This window comes from Vombatus ursinus, unplaced genomic scaffold (genome assembly GCF_900497805.2).
Source record: "Vombatus ursinus unplaced genomic scaffold, bare-nosed wombat genome assembly UNPS02015202.1, whole genome shotgun sequence".
Lineage (NCBI taxonomy): Eukaryota > Metazoa > Chordata > Mammalia > Diprotodontia > Vombatidae > Vombatus > Vombatus ursinus.
The window spans coordinates 510,518-537,186 of record NW_020954980.1 but is presented as its reverse complement, the minus strand read 5'-3'; the positions used below and the strand labels follow the sequence as shown (position 1 = coordinate 537,186).

The following is a 26,669-nucleotide window of genomic DNA, read 5'->3' as shown; positions in this document are numbered from 1 at the left end:
TAAAATTACTTAGGACTCTAGTGATCCAGATGCAAGAGTATCCTACACACTCTTATTCCAGATATGCATAATTAGAGAAATTCTAGCTCTACTGAAGCTTCCTCCCTTTAAGAAGCCAACACAATAATGTTTAGATTTTTACCCACAAACAGAAGTCCAAATGCCATCCTCAGCGTGAAGGTGGGAAGGGAGTTTGTACATAAAATGGGACTTCAGAATGCTTCAACAGACTCACTAACTTAATAAGCTTTAAAGCAAATGAAAAGTCAGAAAAAGATTAAAACACATTTTGGTTTTTATAGTGGTAGTAATACATTTAAAAAATTAAATCCAGATTCAACTTACTATTTGGCGGTCCTGTTGCTTGGTATGGTGGATAGGATGCTGAAACAGTAGGACGTGAAAACACTGGAGGCTCCTCTCCAAACACCACAATCATTACTTGAATCAGACCCAGTAAGTCAGACTGTGGCTAAAGAGAAAACAAGTAAATGTTATTTTATTTAATACAAAAAGTTTAGCAGCTTTTCATCAATGACAGTAGTTCATATTCATAAAGTTTTTTAAAGTTCAAGAAGTGTTTTCCTTATGATAGCCAGAGAAGTCAATCAGGACAAGAACTGATAACCCTATCAGACATATAGAGGAAATGAAGGTAAGATTTTACCCATGATCACAAAGCTAAGAATTATCCAAACCAAGTTGGGCCCTCTTTTTACCATACTGCCTCTCTCCTGGTAAATGCCAGTTTCATTTGCATGACCCCAATCTTGTAAATTCCACTCTTTTTAATATGTCACTTCGGTGTACCAATAGAGAAGAAAAGAATTAATTTAAACGTTCAAAAAAGTTCAATACAGAAATACTACTGTCTTTATTGGTCCACAAAACAATCCTAATTCTCTCCCTTCTAAATCTTTATTCAGGTTATCCACAATGTTCAGAAATCATCTCTCTTCTTCCTCATATCAAATTGAAGGCTGTTCTTCCTTTAAACAATAAACTGCACTGCTTTTAGCAAATACTCCTCAAATGACTATCTAATTCACTAATATAATTTTGGACCTTACCTTACCTTAATCCTCCATTCACTCTTGTGATTGTTTTATTTCTACATGTTTATGCTATTTCTTAACCTTAGGTTTTTTTTAAGACTTTAAGTTCACTAAAAGTAGAAAACGAATTTATTAATAAGTATTTCAAGCCATATTTAGAATTCACCTGGGTTCTCATATATCTATTTTATTTTAATAACTAATTGTATGTTGAATGCAAATATGTATATCAAACAAACCAGTACTGAGATAAAGTTGAATAGTTTCAGCTTTTTCAGTTTTTGTCAAAATACAAAAGAAAAAACAAGTATAGAGTTTTTTCAAAAGGCAAAATTAATCTTTGTAGTATTAGTATTTTTTAAATACTTTATCTTTTCCCAGTTACATGAAAAAATTTTTAACATTCATTTTTTAAAATTCTGAGTTCCAAATTCCCTCCCTCCTTCCCATTCTTCCTCCTCACTGAGAAGACAAGCAATTTGATAAAGGTTGTACATGTGCAGTCAGATAAAACATATTTCCATATTAGTCATGTTGTAAAAGAAAACAGACCAAAAAAAAAAAAATGCAAGAAAAATAAAGAAAATTTCAAAAAAGTATGCTTCATTATTTGCTATTGTTTTTTCTTCTGTTTTGTTTTCTCTTTCTGATGTTTCCTCCTATTGGTTCTAATTCTTCCTTATAACATCACTAATGTGAAAATATATTTAATAGGAATGTATATATATATATATATATATATAGCCTATATCAGATTGTGAGCAGTTGTGGGGAGGGAAGAGGGGGAGAAAAATTTACAACTCAAAAGCTCATGGAAATGACTGTTGATAAATCAAAATAAATTAATAAATTTTTCTTTAAAAAAGTATGCTTCATTCTGCATTCAGCCTCTATTAGTTCTCTGGAGATGGATAGCATTTTTCATCATGAGTCCTTTGGAATTGTCTCAAATCATTATATTGCTGAGAATAACTAAATCAGTCACGGTTGATCACTGTACAATATTGCTGTTATAGTATGTACAGTGTTCTCCTGGTTCTGCTCAATTCACTTTTCATCAGTTCACATAAGTCTTTCCAGGTTTTTCTGAAAGCATCCTGTTACTCATTTCTTTCTTTTTTGGGGTGGGAATGGGGGTTAGGCAACAGGGTTAAGTGCCTCGCCCAGAGTCACAGTGCAAGTAAGTGTTATGTGTCTGAGGCCAGATTTAAACTCAGGTCCTCCTGAATTCAGGGCTGGTACTCTATCCAGGGCCAGTACTCTATCCACAGTGCCACCTACCTGCCCCGTTACTCATGCACAATAGTATTTCATCACACTCATATACAGCACAATTTATTTAAACATTCTCCAATTGGTGGGCATCCCTTCAACTTTCAATTCTTTGCCACCACAAAAGGAGGTGCTACAAATATTTTTGTACGTTTAGGTTCTTTTCTTTTTTTAATCTCTTTGCCTAGTATAAAGATATGCACAATTTTATAGTCTTTTGGGCATAGTTCCAAATTGCTCTCCAGAATGGTTTGATCAGTTTACAACTCTACCAACAGTGCACTAGTGTCCTAATTTTCCCCCATCTCCACCAACATTTTCATTTTCCTTTTCTGTTACATTAGCCAATCTGATAAGTGTGAGATGGTACCTCAGAGTAGTTTTAATTTGCATTTCTTTAATCAATAGTGATTTAGAGCATTTTTAATATGACTATACATAGCTTTGATTTCTTTGTCTGAAAGCTGCCTGTTCACTTCCTTTGACTATTTATCAATTGGAGAATGACTTGTATTCTTACACTTTTGATTCAGTTATCTATATATTTGAGAAATGAGGACATCAGCAGAGAAACTTGCTGTATCATTTCCCCCTCTCCCTCAGTTTTCTTTTTCCTAGTATTAGGGGTATTAAAGGACATTCTGCACAGATACCAAAGAGGCACTATTCTAAAATGGGACTGAATACCTCTAGAATGGAATGATTCTTAATCCTTTTGTACTAAATTTTTTTCTTTCAAATCTTACGACACAATAGAGGAATGTCTAGTGTTCCTGCCTATATCTTTGAATATATCTTTCAACCAACCTTTGAGGCTAATGAAGGCTGTACGCTCTGTGCAGAAATTTCTAGAGTGGTTTCAAACAATAGCACTATATACTTGATCAAAATTTAAATTAAGATTTTTATTTTTTTATTTCCCAAACTTATGACTAAAAACTCTTCTCAATTTTATAACCAGACATCATTATGTTTTTCCTAAGAGTTATTCAAGTGTTATAGAAAACTGATCATGGCCTGTCCTGAACTGTAAGAGGAAAAAGTTAAGATTTATAAATGGTTTATGATTGAAGTCATTACTTTCAATGTGCAGCCTGTTCTGAATCAAGACCTCAAAGCTTTTCTCCCCTCCTCCACTAATAAATATTCAGGTGTGCACAAGCTCTATGAAATACACAAAGATCCAAACACAGAACTGCATGGAGCTGTTTTAAATATGCAAAATTGATCACTTGTTTGATTTGTACTGTGATTTTCAAGTTTCAAAAGTGAAACTGCACACCATTAAAATGGACTAGTATTTAAGTTGTTATTTCAGGTAAGAAAGAAAAATTCTATTTAAAATTAATATAGAATGTATAAATACTTAGATGTCTATCTACTAAGATACAAAAAGGAACTATATGAATACAACTACAAAACATTATTTACAGAAAATACAGACCTAAATAACTTAAGAATATTAATTATTCATCAGCAGACCAAACTGATGTAACCAAAACGACCGTATCTAAATTAACTTACTTAGTGTCATACCTATTAAAACACCAAAGAATTATTTTACAGAACTGGAAAAAAGGGGCAGCTAGGTGGCACGGTGGATAGAGCACTGGCCCTGGAGTCAGGAGGACCTGAGTTCAAATACGGCTTCAGCCACATAACATTCATTAGCTGTGTGATTCCAGGCAAGTCACTTAACCCCAATTGCCCTCACAAAAAAAAAAAAAAAAACCTGGAAAAAAAATAACAATTCATCTAGAGGCAAAAAAAAAAAAAAAAAAAAAAAAGTCAAGGATCTCAAGGAATTAAAGAGTCCCAATAGTACTGTATCTAAAATCTAAAACTACACTACACTGCAGTAATTATCAAAACAATTTGGTATTAGGTTTAAAAATAAAGAGCTTTAGCACCAGAACAGATTTAGGTATACAACAGAAAGAAGAAAATGAACCTAGTAGCCTAGTGTTTGACACCACCCCCACTCCTGGCCAAAAAAAAAAAGGCTTGGAAAGCTGGACAGCAAACTGGGGAAAATTAAATTTGAATAACACCTCACATCATATGGCAAGATAAGCTTAAGATGTTAACATGTCAAAGACGTGAAAGGTTGGGGCAGCTAGGTGGAGCAGTAGCTCAAGCTGCAGCCTTGGAGTCAGGAGGACCTGAGTTCAGATCTGGCCTCAGACCCTTGACATTAGCTGTGTGACCCTCGGCAAGTCACTTAACTCCAACTGCCTCACAAAAAAGCAAAAAAAAAAAAAAAAAAAAGATGTGAAACATCACATCATAAAACAAATTAGAGGAATGATGAAGAAATTACCTTTCAGATATATAAGGAGCTAAGAGTTCATTACCAAAAAAAGAATACAAAGGATCACACAAGATAATATGGAAAATTATGACTATATAACATTAAAAAGTTTTTGTACAAATTGAATATGGTTAAGATTAGAAGAAAACTAGGGGAAAAAACCTCTGCAACAAGTTATTACGTTACAAAGATAAAGGTCTCATTTCCAAGATAAAGAAGAAACTAAAAAAGGTCTCATTTCCAAGATAAAGAAGAAACTAATTCCAATTTCCATGAAGTCATTTATTGATTGGTAATTGGTAAAAGGATATAACAGACAAAAGGTTCTCAAAAGAATAAATCCAGGATATCTCTAGTTATATTAAAAAATGTTCCAAATCACTAAAAATGAGAAAAATACAAAGTAAAATAAATCTGAGGTACCACCTCATACCCATGAGATTGGCAAAGATGACATGGACTAATATGTATAATGGGAAACAAATTTTTGGACATGGCCAATATGGAAATTTGTGTTAACTGACTAGTAATCATGCTTACTACAAGGAGATTTTATATCTTTTGTATCTGTAGACAGGGGTAGAAGAAAAAAAAAAAAAATAAATAAATAAATAAATAAATAAATAAATGGATTCTGTTTTCAAAATCATCACTACAAAACCTATTAAGCAATGTTTCTGCTTTCTGGATATTCAAATGTTTTATTTTTTAAACTTTTTTTTTTAAACTACTAAAAAAATACAGTGAGTTCTAAGTTAAAATCCAATCTCCAAAATGCATCTGAGGGGCAGCTAGGTGGTTCAGTAGATAGAGCACTGGCCTTGCAGTCAGGAGGACCTGAGTTCAAAACCAGTCTCAGACACATGATACTCACTAGCTGTGTGACCCTGGGCAAGTCACTTAACCCTGAATGCCTCACAAAAAAAAAAAGAAAAAAGAAAGAAAAAAAAATGCATCTGAACACAGATCTCACAAGTCAGTAGGAAGAGTATTCATCTTTACTATATGTTAACCCCTGGCAACCCAAATATCAATGTGCTTAAGGTATCTTTCCCAATACAGAACAGTAGGTTGTTGGATTTTGGGTTTTTTTTGTTGTTTTTTTTTTAAAGAACAATGAGTAACACTGCATTGAAATCACAGAAACTGCCCTAATGAAAACAAAAATTATTTACATTAAATGAGAAACCTGTTTTTGGGCACGGCAATATTTGCTTTACAAAACTGTGCAATGCATACTCTGACGAGGGAGGAAAACACTTCCACGCTCATATAGCAAAGTAGTATTACGGTTTGTCCTATTAAAGTAAAGTGAAGGGCTAATAGGAGGAAATAGAAGGGAAAAAAAAAGGAGGAAGAACTTTTACTATTTTATTTCTGGATTTGGAGCTGCATTAGCTAACCAGTCCAGTTCTTCCAAGAGTCCATTCCCACTAATGGGACAAATGGCTTTGAGGGTACCAGTTTTCATGACAAAGAAGAGAACGCCATCTAAGTTAATCTGTGATTTCAGCTGTGTTCATGGCATTATTAGCAAAACTAACTTAGCAAATACTAAAAAATGGAAGCCGTGTCAGATTTTATATTCTTGGGCTAAAAGATCACTGCAGACAGTGACTGCAACATTGAAATTAAATGACACTTGTTCCTTGGAAGGAAAGCAAATCTGGACAGCATACTAAAAAGGGACATCACCTTGACAAAAGGTCCATTTAGTCAAAGCTATGGTTTTTCCAGTAGCAATTTATGGCTGTGAGCTGAACTATTAAGGAAAGCTGAGCGCTCCAGCATCAACACTTTCAAATTGTGGTGCTGGAGAAGACTTTTGAGAGTCCCTTGGACAGCAAGGAGATCAAATCAGTCAACAAAATTCAGGCTATTCACTGTAAAGTCAAATACTATAGCCACATAATAAGACAGGACATACTGGAAAAGCCTGGTGTTGGGAAAGATTGGAGACAAAAGGAAAAGGGGATGGCACAAGATGCAATAGAAAGATAGTATCATGAAAAAATAAACATGAACCTGGACAGACTTTGAGAGATAGTGGAGGATAGAAGGGACTAGCATACTATGGTCTATGGGGTCACAAAGAGTCGGACATGACTAAACAACAATGACAGCAGCTCGAAGCTTGTCCAACCACTGAAGTTCTCTTCTGTTTTTATTCATTTGTTTTGTCATTACCCTCAATCACAAAAATTAATCTTTTGTGTATTTGGTTAGATATTGTCCTGGCCACCTACAGCACCATGCTGTTAAGCTAATTTTTTCCTTTGTATCCTACAGCTTTGGCAGTGAAAATTATAGTGAGGATTGTAGTTATTTATCATTTCACCCAGTTTTAATTTGAACAAAATAATTGCTTTTTCCCTCCAGCATCTAGATCAGTAGAATCCTCACTTTTTGGGGTTTTTCTACCAATTACTCTTGAAGAGGTTATCCACATATTCTCCACGTTCCAAGTGTAGTATATAGAATGCTGGCCAAAGAAAACTGCCTGCCTGTTATCCCTGAGATTTGCATTTCCTCACTCCTAAGGGACTGTTGCTCCTTTCCCCACCTTCAGCTCTCCATTCATGGTTGTGCTGTCACAAGATAGTGACTACATCTGTCTATTTGACTTTTAAATTTTGCTGCAATACAAACATAGCTAGATATGCAATGATGCTACAATAGTTTAATTCTAACCTGACAAAATGTTTCAAGGACAAAACAACAGATTTAAGTTACTTAGCATAACTTCCTCATTTTAGAGCCTACATACTCAAAATGAGCATGGTTAAAAAAAAAAATCACACTCTACTTTCCACTGACCTCTCCAACCCATTTCTACATACAAGCTACCAGATTAATCCTCCTGCTTTCATCGTGCCCACTCCTTTGCTTAAAAATTTCAATGGTTCCTCACTGCCCATATGACAAAAATCTAAGCTACTTAACCTAGCATTCAAGGCTTATTGTTAATCTGGTCCTTAACCTATTTTATCATTCTTAGCTTCAACCATTTCGCTTTACAATCTCTCTGCTCTGACCAAAACTATTCACCAAACACGTTTTATGCATTCTCACCTTTGTGCCTTCATGCCTTGCAAATTCTGTCTAAAAAGTCTTTTATTCTATCTGAAAACTACCCATCTTTAAAAGTCTGGAACAAATCAGACTTCCACTAGGAAGCTTTCCCCCATTCACCTGAACCAATAGTGATTTCTCTCTATTCAAGTATAAAATATGCTGGGGGTGGTAGAGGGAATAAGACCTAAGGCATATTGAATACTCCTGGGATAAAAAAGAAAGTTGGAGCACAATTAAGAAAATTCTATTTCATGCTCCAAAATATTTTGTACATAACACTTGTTATATAAATTTTTCATATGAAATTATTATTATTATTACAGGGAAAATGGCCCGTAGTAGATCCCCTGGTGATTATGAGAGGTCATGGAAAGAGTTGCACAAGTTGAAAAAACACACCTGGTTTGAGATGTACACTACTGAAGAAATTCCCAGATCTATAAGATCAAAGATCCATAAAGCTTCTACTCAAATTACAATCAATACCAGGGTTTCAGAAAATAAAGTCTATCTACACCACTTAGTGGCATTTATCATAGATGATCTTTTATTGTAGGCTGTCCTTTAATCTACATTATGTGCTATTAACTGAAGTAGATTACAAACTTCTCGAGGTCAAGTATTGTTTTATACCTCTTTATTGTCATACACCTCTTTATATATTCTGAAGTATCCTGAACATAGCAAATGCTCATTAAATATGTGTTGCTTACTGAAGGGAAAAAATTAGAACCCAACCAAAATTAGAATCAGTATTTAGGTCACATACTTACATGCTTCCATTCATGTAAATAAGGAAGATAGATCTTTCCATTTGCATCAACATGCTTCCCTGTTTTAATGGTCATTGAACTAGTAGGCTTAACAAAACAGATAGGGGGATTATACGGATATGTGTCCAGAAGCCACAGGCATATTGGGATATTGTATATGTTACCTAAAAAGAAAAAGTGAGACTTCAATTATTCTATTTTTAGATCTTTTATGATCTTTCAATACCCTAACAGGTAAATAACTGCGATAAATTAGCACGAAGTTAAACTACAACAAATATACGAAGATAGTGGAATCTACTACAATCCCTTCGTTAAAAGAGGAAACTAAGTCTTAAAGATCTTATAATTTGTAAAAGGTCACAGAGGTAATAAGTAGGAAAGCTAAGATCTGAACTCAAAAGAATCCAAACCTAGAGTACTTCCCACTAGTCCATACTGCTTGTTATCAGTATACTTCCTCAGTTTCAGAATTACATTGAAAAACTATTTCTCAAGTTTTCAGTTTGCAGAGCAGTTCAGCAGGATAAAAGGGAGATGAATGCATTTTTATATAATCCATTCTGGGTTATGCAACTCGTGCCATTTCATATTTTAAAAACAGTACAGGGGGCAGCTAGGTGGCGCAGTCGATAGAGCACCAGCCCTGAAGTCAGGAGGACCTGAGTTCAAATACGACTTCAGACACTTAACACTCGCTAGCTGTGTGACTGTGGGCAAGTCACTTAACCCCTACTGCCTCACCAAAAAACCCCCCAAAAAAACAGTACAGAAGCTGGGGAACGTACAGAGGAATATAATATGGGATGACAGCTCTACCACTGAAAGGGATCTCAGAAGCCAACCAGAACAACCTCCTCATTTTACAGATGAGAAATTTAAAGCCTAAAGATATTAAGTGACTTGCTCAAGGGCACACAGCTAGTATGGGAAGCAGGATTTGAACCCAGCTCCTCTGACTTCAGAGTCAGCACTCTTCCCACTGGGCCATGCAGCCTCCTAAAAACAAAGAAAAGCAATTCACAAGACTGAGTCATATGACCAGTAAGTTTCTAAAGCCTCATCTACAGCAAGATGGGATCTCAATCAAAATGTCAATTAAATATTGTTACTTGCTTACAAAGACATGTAATAGTATCTTAATGCAGCTGACATTTCTAGCATTAAAGTTATTCAGAATTAAAAACTAAAGTTTTCCTGACTTTACTCATATCATTAGTCTTACCCTCCTAGTGGATCATAAAGAAATGTTTTAAAGTGTGCAATGGCATTAATTTGTTGAACACAAGCCACATCACTCTGCTAACAAGTAAATTCTACCCCAAGTACAGTTGCATAAATGCATAATTAAATGTCCTATCACTATTAAAGCTACTCATAGGTTAAGGTCTATGTAATTCAAGTTTCTTTCCCAGACAGGAAATCACAATCCATTAACAAGTACAGGTAAGCTGTACTCTAAGAAAATTAAATATACAAAATAAATTGATGATGCTACAATATACATGTCAGTCGGTCACTCAAGCATTTATTAAGCACTTATTTTGTACCAAATACTGTGCTAAACACTATGGATAAAAGAAAGGCAGAACACAGTCCTTGCTCTAAAGTTCACATTCTAATGAGAGAGAAAATAATCAAATAACTCGGCACCAACAGGATATGTTCAGTGTAAATGGGAAGAAATCTCAGAAGGTAAGAAGGAGGAGCAGGAAAAACCTGTGAAGTTGGGATTTAAACTGAGTCCTGAAGGTAGCCAGGAAAACCAAGAGGCAGAGGTGAAGTGACAGAGTGTTCCAGGCCTGGAGGACAGGTAGTGCAAAGACATGGTTATGGGGGAGCTAAGCACAGCAAGTAAATACTCTAACTGGATCACAGAGTGCATGGAGGTAAGCTAAGTGTAAGAAGAGAAGCAGGAAGAGGTAAAGTTGTGATTGTATTTAAATGCCAAACAGATTATTTTATTCTTAACCTGAAGGTGCTAAGGAGCTACTAGAGTTTATTGAGTGGGAACTGGTTTGACATGGTCAGACAGACTTGTGTTTTATGAAAATCACTTTGACCCACTGCCTTTTAGAATAGGTAAAGCTCACTACTTGTGGTCATACAGGTCACACGACAGAGACTGGATCCTCTCTAGATTCGAGGCTTGCTGCACTGTTCTCTTTTTTATTTTTTCATTGTGATTTATTTAATAACTTTAAACTTAAAATGCAGTTTTAAATAAAGTTTGGACTACTCTGTAAAAAGTAAAAATAAAAATCACTTTGGCAGCTAAGTACAGGATAGACTGGAGTAAGAAGAGGTGTGAGGCAAAGAGACCAACCAACCAGAAGGCTACCATGATAGTCCAGTTGAGAGATGATGAGAACCTGCACTAGGGCAGTGACCATCTGAGTAGAAGAAAAGAGATGTCTAAGAGATGCTGTGAAGGAAGAAACAACAGATGGGATATGTGGTGTGAGAAGATAAGGATGATACCAAGGCGGTAAGTTTAGGTGATATGAGAAGGAGGGAGGTGTCCTTAACAGTAACAGGAAAGATGGTCTGAGAGGAAGATATAGGGGAATGAGTCTCTGTGGGGACATGAGATGTCTATAAGATGTAGTCTCAGAAGTCCAAAAGACAGTTGCTAATTAAGGGCTGAAGCTCAAGAGGATTCACTGGGGTGCCTGTCATAGGAACTGGGAATGTTTAAACTGGAAAATACAATACTTAAGTTCAGCTTACTCTGCTTGGGTTCAATTACTCAGGACAAGATATCCTTCCTGTATTAAGCTTACCACTTCTAATCACCGATCCTAACCCAAGTCTTAACTTACACCTCAGCCTCCTCTCTTTCCTGACTGGTGTGTAGAGTACTAAACTCCTCCCAATTCATTCCTCTACAGAAGGCAGAAACTGGACTCAGTTCACTCCATTTTACCTCTGCTACTCTGCTTGGTTTCAACTACACAGAACAAGATGTCCCCACACTGGGTACCTCCAGTCCCCTCCTTACTTTCTGGCCTCCTTTCTGTGTTGTCGTCCCCCACCAGACTGTAAGCTCCTTGAGGGAAATTATTGTCTTTCTTTACATTAATTGTATTCCAAGTACTTAGCACAGTGCTTGGCACTTAGTATGTGCTTAATAAATGTTTATTATGATCCAAGACAATTCCAAAGGACCCAATATAAAAAATGCTATACACCTCCAGAGAGAGAAGGTGAACTCTGAGTGCAGACTGAAGTAGAATTTTTTCCACTTTCTTCATTTTTCTTGCCTTTTTTTCTTTCGACATGGCTAATATGGAAATGGTTTGCATTTTGCACATACCAAATTGATCATATTGCTTGCCTTCTCAATTGGAGGGGGAGGGACTAAAGGTAGAGAGAAAATTTGGAATTCAAAAAGAATGCCAAAAATAAATTGAAAAAAAAAAAAAAAAAAAAAAGAATGTTAAGTTCCAAGAGGGCAGGAACTGTCTTTCTTTTTGCTTATCTTTGTATTTCTATCACTTAGCAGAGTGCCTGGCAAATAGCATGTACTTAATAAATGCTTCTTGACAATTTAAAATTTAAACAATTCTTAAAAACAAATGTTTACTGGATTTAGAGATAAGATGCCACTTAGCAAGCACTCTGTCACTGGGCACTCAGTCATGGGGCAAGGAGGTTCCTTCCAACACTCACGTTATAGGACTAGAGGAATCAGACCCCCAAATCCACCTAAATTCATATTTACAGATCACTAACTACTTGACAAGGGCAGAGAAACCAAGCAAAACCATGAGATCCCATTAGTAAATGAAGATGAATCATTAACTATCAATTAATGGTAAGGTACAAGTATATTTACATGCAATTTTTTTAGCAAAATGTCTTATGTTGTATGGCAATGTACATTCCTATTTTGAAATACAATTTGTGATACTTACCTCTATAAGGCACAGGAATTGTTCCAGTAAGGCTCATTAGCTCCCTAGAATTGCCATCATTAAAGACTAAAAGAAATTAAACAAGGTTTTAATCAAGTGCACTTTTAGCAGGTGCTTCCAGATAACATAGTTAAAACTGATACTGTCTTTGACAGACCTTTCAAATGTACAAATACTATCCACAAAGCATGCCATATCAACAAATGTATAATTTGATAAGTCACACAATAAGATCTGCTTGTGAAAATGCACATCAGAAGAAAACTGCTTCTGAATTACATGCTGAACACTTATCAGTCACACAAGGTTAAGATATGGTTTGCCAAATATCATACTTATATACATAATCATAATAAAATAATACCACATTGAACTTAACATTTCAATATGCAGAGTCTAAGGACTGTTACTATAAACTTCACATTCAATTCACAATAATATTTAGTTTTTTAAAAATGATCTGTTAACATGCCACTAAATGAAGTATTGGAAAATTACAAAAATGTTTCTTGCTTTTACTGTAAAACACAAGTCCTATTTTAATACTGATTTAATTAATTCACTGTCTTTCAATTAAGAATTAGTAACTAATTAGTAAAACACTGTGTATGCTAAGCCTAGGTACAGAAAAATTTAAAACAATAATTGTTGTCTTCAAGAAAATTACGATCTTTTTTAAAAATCAATTTATTTTTAGTTTTCAACATTCACCTCCACAAGCTTTTTGAGTTTTAAATTTCTTCCCCTCCCTCCCCGCCTCTGTCCCCAAGACGGTGTGCAATCTGATATAGGCTCTACATATACATTCCTATTAAACCTATTTTCATGTTAGTCATGTTAAGAAGAATTAGAACCAATACGAGGAATCACAAGAAAGAAGAAACAAAACAGAAGGAAAAAAAAACAATAAGTAGTGTGCTTCGATCTGCATTCAGACTCCATAGTTCTTTCTCTGGATGTGGATAGCATTTTCCATCATGAGACTTTTGGAGATGTCTCAGATCCTTGCATTGCTGAGAATGGCTAAGTCTATCAAAGTTAGTCATCACACAATGTGGCCATTACTGTGTACAATGTTCTCCCGGTTCTGCTCATTTCACTGAACACCAGTTCATACAACTCTTTTCAGGTTTTTCTGAAGTCTGCCTGCTCATTTCTTATAGCACAATAGTATTCCATTACATTCATATACCACAACTTGTTCAGTCATTCCCCAACTGATAGGCATTCCCTCAATTTCCAATTTTTGGCCACCACAAAAAGAGCTGCTCTAAATATTTTGCTACATGTGGGTCCTTTCCCAATTTTATGATCTCTTTGGGATACAGCCCTAGAAGTGCTATTGCTGGGTCAAAGGGTATGCACATTTTTATAGTTCTTTGGGCTTAGTTCCAAACTGCTCTCCAGAATGGTTGGATCAGTTCACAACTCCACCAACAATGCATTAATGTTTCAATTTTCCCACATCTTCTCCAACATTTATCATTTTTCTTGTTTTGTCATGTTAGCCAATCTGATAGGTGTGATGAGGTACCTCAGAGTTGTTTTGATTTGCATTTCTCTAATCAATAGTGATTTAGAGCACTGTTTCATATGACTATAGATACCTTTAATTTCTTCTTCTGAAAACTGCCTGTTCATATCCTTTGACCATTTATCAACTGGGGAATGACTTATATTCTTATAAATTTGACTTAGTTCTCTATATATTTTAGAAATGAGGCCTTTATCAGAGACAGTGGTTGTAAAAATTCTTTCCCAGTTTTCTGCTTCCCTCCTAATCTTGCTTGCATTGTGCAAAAATTTTTCAATTTAATGTAATCAAATTTATTTTCTAATCTTTTGTTTGGTTATAAATTCTTCTGTTCTCCATAAATCTGACAGGTAAACTATTCCTTGCTCTCTCAGTTTGCTTATAGTATCTGCCTTTATATCTAAATCATGCACCCATTTTGACTTTATTTTGGTACATGGTGTAAGATTTTGGTCTATGTCTAGTTTCTGCCATACTCTTTTCCAGTTAGGAAGTTACATTCTATTGATAAGGGAAGGGAGACAGACTCCATGGAATACTTTGAAATGAGTAAAACAAAATAAATAGGATTAGAAAGGCATTATACAGAAATAAAGATTCTTCCAACCACTGACCCCTTAAAATCTATCCACAAAGAAGGCAAAAAAAGTATGCTTCAATCTGTATTCAGACACCATCAATTCTTTCTCTGGGGATGAATAGCATTTTTCATCACAAGTCCTTCAGAGTTGTCTTGGATTGTTGTATTGCTGAGAATAACGAAGTCATTCACCACTGATCATCTTGCAATATTGCTGTTAACTTGCATCAGCCCATGCAAGTCTTTCCAGGTTTTTCTGAGAGTACCCAGATCATCATTTCTTACAGTACAATAGTATTCAATCACAATCACACACAACTTGTTCAGCCATTCCACAATAGTTGAACATCCCATAAATTGCTAATTCTTTGCCCCCCAGAAAAGAGATGCTATAAATATTTTTATACATAAAGGTCTTTTTCCTTTGTTTTTTATCTCTTTTGCGATTCAGACACAGTAGTGGTATTGCTGGGTTAAAGGAAAGGCATAGTGTTATAGTCCTTTAGGCATAGTTCCAAATTGCTCTAAAGAAGGGTTGAATCAGTTCACAACTCCACCAACAGTGCACTAACATCTCCTTTTCCCCATATCCCCTCCAACATTTGTCATTTACCTTTTCTGTCCTATTAGTCAATCTAACAGGTATGAGGTAGTACCTCAGAATTGTTTTAATTTGCATTTCTCCAATCAATAGTGAGCTAGAGTATTTTTCCATAAGGCTATATAGTCTTTGATTACTTAATCTAAAAACTGATCATATCTTTTGCTCATTTATCAATTGGGGAAAGACTCTTATTTTTATAAATCTGATTGTTCTCTATGTTTGAGAAATGAGGCCTTTATCAGAGAAACTTATTTCAAAATTTTTTTCACAGTTACTATTGCTAACTGTATTTCCTTCCATCCTATCCTCCCATTTATTTTATTCTCTCTCTCACCCTGTTCTCCTCAAAAGTGTTTTGCTTCTGACTACCCCCTCCCGGAATTTTCCCTGCCTTCTATCACTGCCCCCCTTTCTCTTATCCCCTTCCCTTTCCACTCTCCTATAGGGTAAGATAGATTTCTATACCCAATTGAGTACGTGTTATCCCCTCTTTGAGCCAATTTTGATGAGAGTAAGTTCACTCACTCCCCTCCACTGAAAAAGATTTTTCTTGCCTCTTTTATATGAGATAATTTACCCCATTCTACCTCTTCCTTTCTCTTTCTCCCAGTACATTTCTCTCTAACCCCTTAATTTTATTTTTTTAAGATATCATCCCTTCATATTTAACTCACACTTGTGCCTTCTGTCTATATATACTTCTTCTAACTACACTATTAATGAGAAAGGTCTTACGAGTTATAAGTATCTTTCTATGTAGGAATGTAAACAGTTTAACCTTATTAAGTCCCTTACGATTTCCCTTTCCTATTTCCCTTTTCATGCTTTTCTTGAGTCTTGTAACTGAAAGTCAAATTTTCTATTCTGCTCTGGTCTTTTCTCAAGAATGCATTAAATTCCTCTCTCTCAATGAATGTCCCATTTTTTCCCCTCATGGAGTAGACTGTTTTGCTGGGTAGGAGATTCTTGGTTGTAATCCCAGCTTTTTTTGCCCTCCAGAGTATCATATATATTTCAAGTCCTCCAATCCTTTATGTGGAAACTGCTAAATCTTGTGTTATCCTGACTGTGGCTCCATGATACTTGAATTTTCTTTCTGGCTGCTTACAATTATTCTCCTTGACCTGGAAAATCTGAAATTTGGCTATACTATTCCTGGCAGTTTTCATTTTGGGATCTTTCAGGAGGTAACTGGTAGATTCTTTCAATTTCTACTTTACCCTCTGGTTCCAAAATATCAGGGCAGTTTTCCTTGATTATTTCTTGAAAAATGATGTCTAGGCTTTTAAGTTTTTTTAATTATCACAGCTTTCAGGTAGTCCAATAATTTTTAAATTATCTCTCCTCAATCTATTTTCCAGGTTCATTTTTTTCCAATGAGATATTTCACACTGTCTTCTATTTTTTCATTCATTTGGTTTTTATTGTTTCTTGATTTCTCATAAAGTCATTAGCTTCCATTTGCTCCATTCTAATTTTTAAGGAATTATTTCTTCTGTGAGCTTTTGGACCTCCTTTTCCATTTGGTCAATTCTGCTTTTTAAGGCATTCTTCTCTTCATCGGCTTTTTGAACCTCTTTTGCCATTTGGCCTACTCTGTTTTTTCTTCAGCATTTTTTTGGGTGTCCTTTACAAGCTGGTTGACTCATTTTCCATGACTTTCTTGCATCACTCTCATTTCTCTTCCCAATTTTTCCTTTACCTCTCTTACTTGATTTTCAAAATCCTTTTTCAGCTATTCTATGGCCTGAGACTAATTTGTATTATTCTTGGAGGCCAAAGCCAAGTTTTGACTTTGTTGTCTTCTATAGACAGAGGTTTTTTCCCTGTTGTTTACTCATTTCCCCAGCTTATTATCTGACTTTTACTTCTTTGTTAAAGCAGGGCTCTTCCGCTTCCAGGGCGGCGGGCACACTGTCCCAAGCTTTAGGTGTTTTGTGCAGCTGTTAGATACTTCTAGAGACCTGTAAGTTTTCAGTTCTTCCAAGGTGGTATGATTTAAAGAGAGGTGTTTACTACTCTCCTGGCTTGTGCTCTAGTCTGTGAGTGACCACAAGCATTCTTTTCTGCTCTGGAACTGTGAGGGACTGTGAGGAACTGTGACCACCCTCCTCCACTGTGGCCACAAGGTCTGGTGTGCCAGTGTTCCTCCTTGCCCTTGGCTGCCACCCAGGATTGTGACCCAGTATGGCAAAGCAACAGAGTCCTGCCTCAGTACTAGCAAAAAGACCCCTGTAATCTCCTTCTAACCAGCTGTTCAAACCCCGCCCCCTACCATCTATGGGCTGAGAATTCCAGAAGCAGCCACTGCCAATTCTGTCACTAACCAAGGCCTGCTCCTGGCTTGCTGGAGTCAGGGCTGTGCTGGTAAAGCCTGCACTGGACTGTGGCTCCACTCTCACCCACATGTGACAGAGCTTTCCTGCCAACCTTCTAAGTTGTCCTGGACTGGAAATTTGCCTTACTACGTCTTTTTGTAGGTTGTACTGCTCTAGAATTTGTTTAGACTCATTTTTTAAAGGTATTTGGAGGAGAGCTCAGGTGAGTCCCTGTCTTTACTCTGCCATCTTGGCTCCAACTCATTTCCCCGGAGGTGGGGGGGGGGGGGGGGGGGGGGGGGGAAGGAGGCTCTTGTAGTAGGAAAATGATAAACCAGACAAAGGATACTGAGAAAGACCGAAATATTAAGATGCTCAAATTAAAGTCTAATTAAAAGATTGTTAGGTTGAATTCAGGACACTGGAAGACCTTTGGATGTGACTCCAAATGCAAGCTCCATTTTGGAGAACATCAGGTAAAATATGTGTATATCATTAAATGAATTATAAAGCAAAACTTAAGCATATTTACATTTTTTAATTTTGTGAGGGATATTACCAATAAGGCCCCATTCTGTACTGTTGTTACATGTGTATGAAAGAAAAGGAGTTGACTCTGTAGACCTTTGTATATATGAACGAGACAGACAGAAAGATAAAGTGTTCTTTAAAGTCAATGCAGGTAACGTGTTATATGTAAGTATAAAAAAGACCAAGAAACCAATCAGGAGCAAGGTTGCTCCATCTCAACCAATTAAAACACTAAGAAGTCCCAAAGCACAAAAGCAAGAGATGGCACTTAAGGAGAAAAGTATAAAGGGACAGAGATAGGCAGCCAGATCATACAACCAGAGCTGAAAGGATCTTACAAGCCATCCACTCCAACTCCCACATTTTGCAGATGAAACTGAAGACTGGGAGAAGTTAAATAATTTGCTTAAGCTCATAAAAGTACCAAGAATCAGAGTCTGGAATCAAATCTAGGTTGGCTACCTCCAAATCCAGTATTCTAGGCCCCCTGTATAAATCTGCGCTGGTATTTGGCGATAGCATGACTACACACAGCCCCACAAAACATATACCCTGAAGACTCAAACAATTATTGGGGGGTCAAACCTTCATCAGAACTGGCTTGCTATAGAGAATATGTATCTTGTTGGTTTCACTAAACAAAAGTGAAAGTATATTCATCTGTGATTCTATCCACCTGAGGATCAATTAAGTAAATTTCCTGACCTGTAAAATAAATTAGATTGGATATGTGTTTTAAGTGCATTTCTAGCTCTAAAATGTTATTCCATGTGAAAACTTAAAAAATTTTTTTAAATTAAGTGAATTCAAAATTCACTTTTAAAAGTGAAATTATTAGCTCTTTTAAATCTTAACCACAAGCCTATGAATGTAGAAGAATTGCATATTTTGTCTCATCATCCTTTACTTTTACAAGGGAAAAAAGATAAATTTTAGACACTGAACCTGACAAATAGGAAACAGGAAATCATATAAACAAACAGTAACATTGCAGTATTCTACAAATTTTTTAATTAAAAAAACAAAAACAAAAAAAAAACTCACCATAAGAATCCAGTACAGGTTTGAGATCTTTGTAAAGTGTAATAACACTGACAGTTTCCCGTACAGTTAGGTCTCGGTACTTGTACTAGAACACAAAAAAATAACATAAGAGTTTAATGTGAAAACGCAGCCCATATATACTTCTTGTAGGTCTTCCTTAAGATACCACTTTATATCAAAAATGCTGATAAAATTCAATTCCTTAGAATTGCCTGCAAGGGTGCCATCAGTAAACTCTGGATTTGGAATCAGAGGACTGGGTGACCCTAAGTAGTTCAACAATTCAGTTCCACAGGTATTTATTAAGTGCTTGACTAATATGTAGTTATTGTGCTGGGAACACAATGAAAAAAAAAATGACAAACAGGGAGAACAACATGTGCACGGAAAATTAATTTTAAAAAATACTTACATACACATAGAGCAACAGCCAGGGAGACAGCACCAACAGGATCAGGGTAAGGAACAGGGGTGGACATGAGGGATAAATCCATATAGAATGCCTCAAGAGATGGCACTGAACATACAGCATTGAAGAAATTGAGGTACTGACAAAGCAGAAGTGAAAACGGAGTACATTTCACTCATAAGGGATAAGTTTGTGCAAATACACAGAGAAAGGAGAAATTGTAGAGTATGGGAAGAGCAAGCTGACTAATTCACCTGAAAGATATATTAAAGAAAATAATATGCAATTAATTTGTAAAGGTGGGTGAAGCCAGACAGTGAATAGCTTTAAAAAACAGAGGAATTTGTGTTTTATCCTGTAGCAAGACTTCTCAACCTTCTTAGGGGTCAGATTCCTTTGGCAAGCCTGGTGAAGCCTCTGGGCCCCTTCTCAGAATAATGTTTTTAAATATGTAAAATAAAATGCACAAGATTATGAAGGAAACCAATTATATATTGAAATATAAAAAGCAAAAAGAGTTTGAATGAGGGTGACAGTTTAGTTTGAATAAGAACTAGCCATGTAAGTGAAAGGAAATACAATCAACACTTAGCAAATGACTGGCTATGAGGTGTCAGAGTGGAGTAAAATCAATCAAGTAAAATCAACTACTATGTGCCAGCCCTGTGCCTTGGGGATACAAAGAAAGGCAAAAGAAAATCCCTTCCTTCAAAGAGTTTACAATCTAACAAGGGAAGACAACACACAAAATGAAGCTGTAAAGTGGGGAGGGGGAGGATCATGAAGTCTAGGAGTACAGTCAGGTGGGAAACGAAAGATGGCCCTCATTAACTGGAGGTTCTGCAAGGTGCTCTAAGTTCTCCACACTCCAATCAGAAAGAGGGAAGGGCTTTGGGGACAGCAATTACTGACCAGGTATGAATTCTAGCACTGATGGCATCTTGCAGGATAAAGTTTCTGGGGCATGATGGCAAAGTCCAGAGGAGTGCAGACAAATGGAAAATGAGCCTGATAATTCATAAATCTAGGTTATGTTGTCACTTAACCTGTCTGGGCTCCAGTTTGTTCACCTGTAAGATAAGGAGGTTGGACTAGATGACCTGCAAGGCCCCTTCAACTCAAAATATATGATCCTATGACTTGCCCAATTTCTCAGCAAATATACCTTTCCTGCCCTACCTCCTACTTCCCAGCAGCAACCATTCATTCCAATCAAACTGATTTGCTAATTTTCACCATACTGTCCTGTGCTTTGCTTTTGCTGCTTTCCACTTACAACACCAGGACCTACCTCCTCTCTTCCAATTAAATTCTTAACTACCCTTCAAAGCCCAACTCAAATCCTACCTCTCCCATGAAGCCTTTCAAGATCAGATTCCACACCCTACAAAGAGCTCACCCTCTGGAGCTCATAACATTTATCCATAACTAGTTATTTAACAATTAATCATGTATTACCTTGAGACATAATTTTTTTTATGGTCACTTAAATATTCATTAAATTTTCTTGTGTCCAGTCTAGCTCTTTGGAGTGCCTTCTTAACCCTAAATGCCTCTGACACTGTCAGTACTCTCCTCAAGTGTAAAAAAAAGGTCATTCATACCTTTCCATCTCCCACTTCTTTGGAAGCATTCCCTTGGTGATTTTATTATTTCATATATGCAAAGTTTATAAAAATTTTAAAATACTATGAAATTTTGGGGAATATCACCAACATCTACTTTTATTTCTGTAATTTTGGGGTGTATAACCAGAGGTCAGTCAAATTTGCAGCCAAGTGGCAAGAATCAGATTAAGATGCAATTGGGAAATGTTAAAAATTTTTTTAAAACACAACATAAGGTTAATTTGTGGTTTTTGGAGTCAATAATAGGGTAGCTAAGTGGCCCAGTGAATAGAGTGCTGTCCCTGGAGGCAGGAAGACTTAAATCTTCCTGAGTTCAAATCTGGTCTCAGCAACTTCCTGGCTGTGTGAACCTGGGCAAGTCACTTAACCCTGGTTTGCCTCAGTTTCCTCATCTGTAAAATGAGCTGGAGAAGGAAATGGCAAACCACTCCAGAATCTTTGCCAAGAAAATCCCAGATGGGGCCACAAAGAGTCGGCATGACTGAAACAACTGAACAACAACAAAAGTCAGTAATAAGACCCAGCCTCTCTGGAAAGGCACCTAATGGCTCTTTGGTATAAGGCAGTTTTTGTTGAGGTTGACACCAATGGTACCGACAGCACCTTAAAATTGTGGGTGCTTTTGTACTTTTCAACTCTCTAGAGAGAAAAGAGCCTGAGAGTAATGTGGTAATAGAAAGTGGATGAGAGTGCTATATAACTTCACAACTCTTAAGTGGAAGTGAACCTGATCTGGAAGAAGGCTAGTTGGAAACACCCCATATTTCACCGCATAATTGTCGCACCCTGTTTTTCAGTCCAAAAATTGGTTTATAACCTTTCATTGTGTAATTGTTGCACGGTGTAATTCTGTTTATCATGCCACTTAAAAGGTAAACAGAGCAGCCTATACACATTTACCTCTTGTGCATTGCAAGCCATGAGCCTAGAATTCTCAGCACATGCACAATTGTCAGTATATTCCCAAAAGCTGACTTGAATGGTTTGTTTAGAGCAATGTAGTACTAACAGTATTGTCACTCAACCCAATGAAGAGCTGTAGGTCCAAGGGGAGCGGGCACAGGCAAAGCTGCCACCAGTAAGTCTTCCCATGCCAGCTAAACTGTTCAGTTCATCTGCCAGAAATACAGTTTAGTAATAAATGATTTTTAAGTAATATTAACACAATTTTGAAAAGAAACTTCACGTAATGGTCACACCAAACTTTTTTGGAAAAAAAAAGGCATAAAATCTGCGACAATTATTCAGTCAAGTACAGTAGCTGTCTTTTAAGGACTACCTTGCCTTAAACCCAAATCAGTCTGGCTCTCCTAAATTGGCCAAAAATAGGTCCCAGCCCAAGCCTCACTTGGTCATTGTTTGGGCTCTGATGGCTCAGTGTGTATAAATAGCAATTGTCTCTGTTCTGGCCAGAAGCCAGGGGGTAGAGGGGGGGGGGGGGGGGTCTTCCCCAGATTGATTTTTGGGGATGGGGGGAAGAGGAGGAGACACTAGGTAAAAGAGGCCATTCTTTGCCTCGTTTCTTTACTAGCCTTAGTCACTGAATGGGTATTGCCTCAGTCAAACTGAGAAGTGGGAAGACCTTAGCTTAAAAAGGCCAAGGTCTCCCATTGCATCGAGGGCCATCTCCAGTCATCTCCAGTCACCCTGATCTATATCTTGTCACTGGACCCAGATTGCTCAGGAGGAGAGTGAGGCTGGTAACTTTGCAAACCCTTCCCTCACTTAAATCCAATTCACTTGCAATTCATGGCACTGATGTCACAATCCTCTTTCAGAGCGAAGGACAAACAATGAATGAACAGATAACAATGAGCTACTGACCTAGGTCATCCTTGAAGAACAACCATTGGGGAACCCTGAACCAAACAAAGGGACTTCAGTTGGGTACTTTTTAGCTCCAGAACAGAGTTGCAGCAAGCAACATATGGTATTTTATTCAGGAAGAGAAAAAAAGTACTAGAAGATGATACCAATGTTCATCAACTCAAACAACCTACATTCTAGTCCAACTGTCATGTAAACATTACACAGTAGAAATGCTCTGTCAACCTAATTCAATCAACATTTTACTTTTGTTGTTGCAACAACATAGCTAAAAATAAAAATAACCCTACCACCCCCCCATCATATAAAACAGAACAGCCTCTGGAGTATGAGGACCTAGGTACAAACATGACGCAAGCTGTATAACCTTGGGCAATTCATTTACATTCCCTGGGCCACAGTTTTCTTGTCGAGGGCACCTCCATTCAGTAACCTAGGCCCAAAACCTACATATTATCATCCTCTGCTCCTCAGTACTGTTTCCCCTCCCCATCCAATCAGTTTTGGAGTCCGTTTTCTTTACCTTTACAACCTATCTTTGCAAAACCACCTTTTCTCCTTTAGCATTATCAGGACTCTGGTCCAGGCCCTCATCACCTATCCAGAAGTCTCTTCCCAATGCAGTTTACCCTATATTCAGCTGACAATCAAATGATTCGATGTAACCATGAGTGTACCCTTAATACATCAAGGATCAAATATAAAATCCTTTGGCTTTTAAAGATTTTCATACCCTGGCTCTTTCCTGTCTTAGCTCTTCCATGTACTTTTTGATCTGAAGTTGTTACAACTGCCCTCCTTGATGTTTCTAAAACAAGATACTCCATCTTCTGACTTTGAGCTATTTTACTGGCTGTCTCCCATGCCCAGAATTCTCTTCCTCCTCATTTCAGCCTCCAGCCTTCTATAACTTCCTTCAAGTCTCAATTCAAGTCCCCCTTTCTGCAAGAAGCTTTCCCCAGTCCTCCTTAACACTACAGGCTTCCCTAAGATTATCTCCCATTTATCTTATCTATAGCTTGTTTGTACTTAGTAGTTTGTATGTATCTCCTCCACTAGACTTCGAATTCCTTAAGAGCAGGGACTGTCTTTGGTTTTCTTTGTATCCTCAGTGCTTGCACATAGTAGGCACTTAATAATAAATGTTTGTTGACCTGACTTTTCTCATCCATAAAATGAGGCTGAATTAGATGGCCTGAGGTCTCTTTCAGCACTAGAGCTATAATCCCACCACTTATTTTTCTCTCCCTTATTCAGAATTTTGTAGTTGGAAAAGTGTTTGCATAACTTGAAACTAGGAAGTACTAAATGTGAAAGTAAATTACTCTGCAACTGAACTTGAAAAGCACTTTTTAAATGGCAGTTTGTTCCCTACTCTATTAAATAGCACTGTTTCCCCCTTCCTTATATTTGAGATGTAAAAGTGGACCGAGTTATGCACTTATAACTAGATCCTAAACTCAAAGCAGAGACTACTTGTTTCATATCAAGTGAATGGAATCAACCCAAGAAAAGTGTATTCATTGTAACAGAACTTCAAACAATAATTTTTATTTATGCTGTATTTAAAGACATTAGATTAACAGTACTACTGGAAGTAAGAAGGATAAAAAATCAGTATTTAATTTGGAAAAATGTAAGCTTTTAAAATTTAAAACAGATTTGGTGGGGAAAATAGTTTCTAGTAAATTATATATAACATACTGATAACTGAAAGCATGTTAAAATGAAAATATAGCATCAAGGAATAAGGCGTTCTAATTGCACATCATTCAAATGTTAGAAGCATCTAGAGCGCTAAGGTGTTGCAGGGGATGGAGGGGCCCTGGAGTCAGGAAGACTCATCTTCCTGAGTTCAAATGTGGCCTCAGACACTTCCTAGCTGTGTGACCCTGGGCAAGTCACTTATCCCTGTCTGCCTGAGTTTCTTCATCTGTAAAATTAACTGGGGAAGGAAATGACAAACCACTCCAGTATTTTTGCACAAGAAAGCCCAAATGGGGTCAGGAAGAATCAGATACGACTGAACAAGAAAAAAAGCAGCATTTAATTTTTAAAATAGGTTATGGCAAGTCACAAGAGATTCACAAATAGTCCCAATCTAATGAAGCCCTCAAAGGTTTCTCTACAGATTTATAAAATTAAAGAGAATTATCATATGCCGAGGAAGCTGATAGTGGGTCTCCCAGGTTCTACAAATGGTTTAAAAAAAAAAAAAGACACTTGGCTTCATTTTCTAAACCGTATATAGAATAGCTTACCGGCTTAGTAACTTCATTTGGAGACCAAATTCGATTAAACTATCATTTAATCTTAAAAGCTTCTTCCCATTTAATCCTAATATAGTTTAAAGGGTTTTTTAAGTGCTTCGTAAAAAAAAAAAAAAAAAAAAGGTTGGTTGCTGTTGGGGGGAAAAAAGCTATCCAGAATACCGGATACTTTTTTAAACTAATAAAATCGAGATATGTTTTTTATAATGACCTTTGTTCCAATACAGGGCATCCTTCCTTCTCCCCAATTCCCAAAAAACCTTGGTTAATATCTTAAATTGGAAATTATTCACTTCTCATTGCCTCCTCAAGTATCTTCACTCCATTTTGCTAAATAAGTATATCTGCAGTGTTCTGACAGCGACAAAGTTGATATGATTAGAAAAAAATCTAAAGAACTCCTTTAAATTGTGTAGATGTCCCTAAGAGGAAATCCTGAACATGAATTAACTGGGCGCGATTAAAGAATTTCTAAATGAAGGTACTTGCCATAGGAAAATTAAATTTCGATCAAGTATTCCCGACCAGGGGTTTGCCTTGGCTTAGTTTAAAGGTTAATCTGCCCTGGCTCGGCCCCACATCAGTGGGGTGATTCACCCCAGGAGGCTCCGGGCAGGGGGTCCTCAGGCACCGACACGACAGCGCCCCCGCCCGGACCCGCACGTCCTCCGTGCCCCAGGGGCAGGGGCAAGAAGAGCCCGGAAAAGCCACCCGGAGACGCGGAGACGCAGGGACCCCGGGACCGGGGGTCTGTGAGGAGCCCGGCCTCGGGGAAGGCAGAGGCGGCAGGCGCGGCCCAGGAACGAGGAACCAGGGACCGGGACCACCGCGAGGCCGCCTGCGGAGCTCACGGAGGCAGCGGCAGCCCGAGGCCCCGCACCCACCCTGGGAGGCCTGGGAAAGCGCGCGCGCTTCAGGAGCCGTTGTCCCGGTATCCGGGGAGATGTGGGGGGGGGGGGGGGGGGGGGGGGGGCCGGGGGAGGCGGTCCGAGGGCTCACCTTGCTCAGCATTTTCTTCAGCTGGCTCTCCGGCACCGCCATGACGACCACCTCGCGCCCCCAGGCCCACAAGCTCAGCCGCTCGGGCGCTGCGCCAGGCCGCCCAACACAATCGACGCGCCCGGCCTCGACCACCCCGCCCTCCTCACCCCCCTTCGGCTTCCTCCGCCTCCGCCTCCCCTTTGATCAACAGGAAGTGGGCGAACAGGGAGAGCCCTTCCGTTTCTGCACGTCACTTCCGAGGCCACGAGGTTTGGGAAGTTAGAGGCCACCGGCCGAGGAGTCACTTGTTATGGTTCCGGAGCTCACTCTTCCGGCCTCACCCAACGCCGCGGACCCTGGGTCACAAGCCTGGCCGCCGGAGAAGCGGCTCCGGGGGGGAGCAGGGAGGACACCGTGGGAGCAGCCCCCAGAGCCGGCGCTTCCAGTCTTTGGACCCCGCGCCGCGGGAGGCTGGGGGAGGGTGCAGGTGTCGTTATGATGAGGTCTAGAGTTTAGGGGTTCTGGGACCCCGAGATCGCG

The 26,669-nt window shown here is 37.9% G+C and overlaps 1 protein-coding gene across 1 annotated transcript in view; it reads right to left on the bottom strand.

Moving 5' to 3' along the window:
• TSG101 (tumor susceptibility 101) overlaps positions 1-26,253 on the bottom strand; it is a 91,632-nt gene extending 65,379 nt beyond the window's left edge. The window contains exons 1-5 of the mRNA XM_027846779.1: positions 26,148-26,253; positions 19,015-19,099; positions 12,404-12,469; positions 8,487-8,650; positions 346-472 (exon numbers count right to left, since the gene is read on the bottom strand). Of these exons, the coding sequence (XP_027702580.1) occupies positions 346-472; positions 8,487-8,650; positions 12,404-12,469; positions 19,015-19,099; positions 26,148-26,189 (484 nt within the window). The 5' untranslated portion in view covers positions 26,190-26,253. The remainder of the gene's footprint in view (positions 1-345; positions 473-8,486; positions 8,651-12,403; positions 12,470-19,014; positions 19,100-26,147) is intronic.
• Between the last annotated feature and the right edge of the window lie 416 nt (positions 26,254-26,669).